We start from the raw sequence: 6,000 nt of genomic DNA on the forward strand, positions 1-6,000 counted from the left end.
GGGTAAGCTCTGTGAAAGAGCAACACCGCACCCACAGGGGGCTTAACCAAGCAGGGGTCTGGGGCTTGTCCCCTGAGTCCAGTGTACTTCCATATCTGTGTCCTGCACATTCCACACCACCCAGGGAACCACAGGCCCCTCACCACGTGGTGTCTTCTGTGGGGTCCCAGGAAAAAGTACCCACTACTGTCATTTATTGCCCATTGATCGTGTGCCAGGCACTGTACTAAGAGCTCTGCATACATTCTTATTGGATCTTGGGAGCAGATGTTCATTATCATTATATTTTATAGAAGTTCCACACACAGGAACTTTCCCAAGAGTCAACAGTAAGAAGTGGTGCCAAAATCAAAACCAAGGCAATCAAACAAACCTTATGCCCACACAAGACTTACACACAGATGTTCACATGAATTTTATTAATAATAACCAAACCTGTTAACCCAAATGGCCATCAACAGGGGAATGGCTACATAGTCACCACATGATGCAATTATATGAAATTTTAGAAGAGGCGAAACTAGTCTATAGTGACAGAAAGTAGATCCCCGCGGTTGCTAGGGTCAGTGCTGCACAGGGGACTGACTGCAAAGGGGCGAGTGGGAAGTTCTGGAGGTGATGAAAACGTTCCCGACCTTAACTGGGGTGGTAGTTACATGGGATGTTATATTTATCAAAACACACTGAACCGCACCCTTAAAAATTGGGCGGCTCAGTCAGTTAAGCGTTCAACTCTTGATTTTGCCTCGGGTCATGATCTTATGGGGTTCTCTCTGCCCCTCCCCCACATGCACTCTCTCTCAAAATAAATTATATTAAGAAAATTGTTCTTATTTTTCAGAATATAAATTATACCTCAGTTAAGCTAATTTTTAAAAAAAATGGTGCTCTGAGGTTAGTCTTCACTGCTGCAGAGCCCTCCTAATAGCCCCTCCACCTTCCTACTCCCTCCCTCCTGTTCCTGGCCTGGGTTTCCTCCTCATCAAGACCTTCAGCCCCTGGCTCTCCCCTCCATCACTGCCTGGGCTTCCTTTCACAGGATCCGCAGCCAGTGGCTTCAGTGACTCTCTTTACACCCACCCCACCGACAAGTGCGCGGGCCTGAGACCTATACCATTCACTTACTCCACTCTCCATGTCTCAAGGGCAAAAAAGTTTGTTAGAGTTAAAAAAAAAAAGAAAAGATACTTTAGGGCCCATTGTAAATTCATACCCTCAAACCTCACCCAAGCCCTCTTTGCTTTCTGGACTCCCTTATTACCGTCTACACTGTCGCTGATCCAAATCTCTGCTCCTCACAAATTCACTCATTTTATTTTAGTCTCTCATTCTGTCTCTGTCTCTAATCACCCAGAGTTGACAGCTAACTTACTGAAATTCATAGATTCTATTTCTGTAGTGTCTGCTGGTTTTTCCTTCCTTTACAATCTCACGCTCCCCAGCCTGGTTCCTTCCTCTAGCTAGACATTCAAAACAAACGTCTAACTCATCGATCTGGCAACTATGGTAACAGCAGTAATAACTACCAAAACTTTACCTGGAGTGCCTTATCTGGGTACCTCATTTTTAATCCATTATTACTGTCCCCATTTTAAAGATGGGCAAACTAAGGCTGAGTGTGCTTGAGTAATGTGTTAAAGCAAGTAATACTGCTATTAAATGACGGAGCAGGATTCAAACAGACTTCTTCCTCCCATCTATCCAAATTCAACTGCCTGGTTAATTTTCTGAAAGCTGGATCACATCACTACCTGCTCAGAACTTGTCAAGATTCCTTGTATCTACCCATTTATTCCCAATATCTACCCATTTAAGCACAGTTTCCGTAGCGTGTTAAGGCCTTCCATATGCTAACGCAATTCAATTTTTCCAGGTATTACTTCCCACAGCTACCTGCTCACCAGGCAAATCATTCTGCATACACCTTATCCATCCTGCCTCAGTATCCTCACTCATGCTGTTCCACCTGGAATACCTTCCATTTCCCCTCTTCCAATCCAACCTCCTTAGAAGTCATCCAACAAACCCCCACCCATCCCTCTAGACCCACCTCAGATGCTCTCTGCTCTCGTCTTCCTCTGCATCCCCACTGCACTGTTGTGACTCCACTGTGTGGTTAAAACACAGTCTGCCCTGTGTTTAGTTACCTCTATACTTGTCTCTCTACTAATAAACTCCCTGTGGGCAGATACTATCTCTTCCACTTTGGGTCTCTGGCATGTTCTAGCTCAAGTCTTACGTTCAGTTCTGTTACAGAATGCAACATTAATCTGCCTGGTACACCCAAGCACACCTTCCAGAAAGTCTCATGTGCCCTTCTCTATCACCATGTCAGGAGAAAAATAGTCTCACCCGTGATTTATCATTCAATGGGTCCTGACAGTTGAGACTGATGGTCCTTTAAACTCAACCACTACCTCACGTGCACACCTCAGCCTCTCACCCACTGCCTGTCAACCTTTAGTATTTATATGATCAGACACTGAGTCATAAGCCACTAGCCTTTGGCAGCAGTTAGTTCTCACAGAGGGTTCTCACAGGCCCCTGAAAGCCACTAGGTGTGTTGTACCTGTAATCTGCATAAAGTATTTTCACAATTCTAGTAAATCCCATGAGCAAGTCCTCCAGTTACTAATAATCTCTGAATTTGTAACGAGTTATAGATCTCCACCAGCATCCACGCACCATAATTGTTCCCTGGTCCTCCATCTCTCTGAAATCCCTCCAGTGGTGCATATCCAAAGCAAACTGCTCAGCAGGCCTCCAAGCAGAGCCTGTCAGATGTGGTCAAGGATGGCAAAATGGCAGGCACATGACCATGACTGCCAGCCCTCAAAGGAGATGGGTCTTTGGAACAATTTTCTAGTAGCCAGAGGTCTTTATCAAGCTTCCACACCCCTCACCATCCCCTAATCCAATTTCTAAACAAACAAATTCATAAGTCACTTGTGCCCCCATTTTATACATCATCTAGGCTGGGGAGCCAGCTCTGAGATCCCGATCAGAGGTTCTTTCTCTGGAAGAGAAAAGCATAGACCCACCCTAAGCAGGTCACCTCTGGCAAAGGGATGTTATCAGCCTTTGTGATCCCAACTGCTGCTGAAGCTGGGTGTGTTTACAGTCAGGTGCAAACCAGCCCACGTATTCTGGAAGCCTCTCCTACAGAAAGGAGCCCTTTGCTCCCCCCAGGGTGAAGCCTTCCCAGTCAACCACATCACCTGTGTCCTAGCCTGCCAGCTCTCCAAGGCCCAGGAGTGCAGGCTGGGCCCTTGGCCCATGCCTTACCTTGTTCGGACAAGGTCGGGGCCGGCCTGGCGGTGCAGAGCGTGGCTGTGACCAGCACAGCCCAGAAGAGGAGGCACTTCCAGCTCCACATCCCAGTTCTGCAGTTAGAGGTTGGTGGCCAGGCTCCACACCTCCATGGAGACTCCGTCTTGAGCTTGATCCTCCTTTGCAAGCTGACTCTAGGGAAAGAAAAAACCAAAGAGTTAGGAGCATTTGCATGGGAGGGGGAAGATGAGGCGAAGAAAAAAAGTTACAGGGTGTCGCACGGTCACCCAGTCCAGAAGGGTGCTTAACGCAATAACTTACTTCTTACGGCACAAAGGAGGGAACTGTGGTCCTGCCCCAATACTGAATTTGAGGTTATAGGCCTTAATTAGACAAAACAGTGCTTTAATTCAGCTCTCCAACTACTTCCTGAGTGTGGGCTACATGCAAGCCTCATTGGGAAAATTGTCGTGAAGTTTTCCAAGGCAAAAGCCCCAAGATCATTTGTGCTGGAAACCCCAAGAGCCTCGTGAAAATCCCTAAGAGTTCTGCCCCTTCCCAGACAAGGGCCCCGCAGGGCGTGGTGGGGCTGCAGGAGGCAGCTGTGTGCGGGCGCCTCTCCCGGATACACCCCGCACTTCCTCCAGGGCAAACCAGCCCTTTGGTGAGGGGTACAGAAGGTGAAGAATTCTGGAACAAACCAAGGACTGGGAAGCCAGTACGACGCTGACCTTCCCTGGACCTGTGCAACCAGGAAGCTGAAATACGTGATCTCCTGGGTTCTTTCTTTTGATCTCTAAACCACACGCAACACAGGGATCTCTGGTTCTATGAAGTTCCTGTAGGGACAGAACACAACTCTCACCAGCGTATAAAGGACCTCAGAGCACAGAACCACAAGGTGGGTGCAACGCTCCTCCCCTATGCTGCAAAGGGACAGCTGATGACCAGCAGAAACGAATCCACAAGTAGGGACAAAAATTATCACGCTGAAGAATACAAATGTCCTTTCTGGGACCCACTCAGAAAAACACAGACTGCAGCCCTCTACCCTGCTCAGGTTTGGAGTGGTAAAAATTTAAATACCACCGAGGGTCTTAAGAAACAGGATCGTTGCTGTTGCCAAGCATTTACCAGGTGATAACACTTTCTGGGCCCTGTCTGGGCTCGGGTAGGGGTGACATCTCCATATTCCAGGTTGCTTCTGTCCTAAATGCTCCAAGGAACCATCCAAGCTTTTTGGAGAATCTACTTCCCCGGAACATGCCCTAATGTGGTGCTTCAGTCCTGCCTCCTTGGAGCCAGACAGGGCCCCTTATGAGTGAGTCAGTCCCCATGAGTGAGTCAGTCCCGGTTGGCAGAAAGCCCCCCAGATTCTTGGCTTTGTTCACAGGCGCTTGCTAGTGGGAGGAGGCATGTACTACCACTAGCTTCCTCTCAGGGCTTTACTAAAGTTTGATAACTTCAAATCATTAAATAAACAAACATTTCTCTTTCAATGTTCTAAATTTGGAAAGGACTTGAGGAGACAGAACAGGATATTTACTGAAAACCTACTATGTTTGAAGCATAAATTTTACTAAATTTACATAAATTTATACCTATGAAACTTCTTTTCTTCCTCATATTAAACTTCCTCACTCTAAAGAGGGTAGGAATTAATATTCCCCTTTAAGCAATGGGGAAACTGAGACTCCGAGAGGTCAAGTACTTTGCCCCCGGCCACGCAGCTGGAAGGCAAAAGCACCAGGACTCTCATCACCTGTTTTCGATGCTAAAGAACAGGGCACAAGGGGGCAAATAGGGGTAAGCAGATATGGCTCTGCCTGGCACAACCCATTTTCTCCAAAGAACATCCCTGTGCCATAAAGAAACCAAGCAGACATGGAAAGACCCAAGGTAACTCTGAGATAGGAGTGCCTCAATGCCTTTGTTGGAGACAAGACCCTTGGAAGATCACAGATCTGTCTAGGACCGTCTAGGACCTAGCATGGGGCATGGTCCCTGGCCCGGGACAGAAGTGATGCTTGCTACAGGACATCTGTAAACCACATTCCACATCTTGTTATGCCCCAAAGATACAGGCCTATCATCCAGAAAGGTACCCCTGGCTAAGAACCCAAGTATATCAGCAGGAACTGCCACAGTAATGAATGAATCTTCAGTATCCAGTGGAAAGGGTCGTATCATGCTGAGGCCATTAAGCTTGTTTTCAATGTAGCAGACAGGCGGCTGCTACCACCACTCAGCCACTCTGTCCCCCGAAAAGCCCCCCCCCCCACCGCACCCTCACAGGTGTGGGCTGGGGGCACTCAGCTCTGCTATCAGTGTACCTCAAACTCTTCTGGCTGCTTCTCTCCAGCTCATCCCCCCAAAAAGGTATTCCTCTCTGGGCCTCAAGTCCCACATCTATGAAACAAAGGACGTCAAGAAAACCCAACCTTGCAGCACCAACCCCTGGAATGAGAAGGTCGAGGGCAGATACTCCATTCCACAAACCTACAGAGAACACAGTGACCCAAACCACCAATCCACATCCTGTCTGGGACCCTGGAACTGTCACCTCCTCCTTCACCACACCTTCTGCCCCTTCTAGTAATTGATGAATTCTTAAAATCCCCGAGGGACAGTCCCCTTCCTTCATTGCTGGACAGATGTGACCTGCAGCCTTGCAGGTGTACTCAGGAGCTTCCTCAGAGACCTGGAGCTGGCTCCGCCCTCAGCCTCTCC

At 48.0% G+C, this 6,000-nt stretch overlaps 1 protein-coding gene across 7 annotated transcripts in view; it reads right to left on the minus strand.

Annotated features, from left to right (window-relative positions):
- FGFR1 (fibroblast growth factor receptor 1) overlaps positions 1-3,460 on the minus strand; it is a 42,723-nt gene extending 39,263 nt beyond the window's left edge. For all 7 annotated transcript variants that reach the window (XM_029936232.1, XM_029936231.1, XM_029936228.1 and 4 more), the window contains exon 1: positions 3,286-3,460. In XM_029936232.1, the coding sequence (XP_029792092.1) occupies positions 3,286-3,376 (91 nt within the window). In that variant the 5' untranslated portion in view covers positions 3,377-3,460. The remainder of the gene's footprint in view (positions 1-3,285) is intronic.
- Between the last annotated feature and the right edge of the window lie 2,540 nt (positions 3,461-6,000).

This window comes from Suricata suricatta, chromosome 1, assembly GCF_006229205.1.
Source record: "Suricata suricatta isolate VVHF042 chromosome 1, meerkat_22Aug2017_6uvM2_HiC, whole genome shotgun sequence".
Taxonomy (NCBI): Eukaryota; Metazoa; Chordata; class Mammalia; order Carnivora; family Herpestidae; genus Suricata; species Suricata suricatta.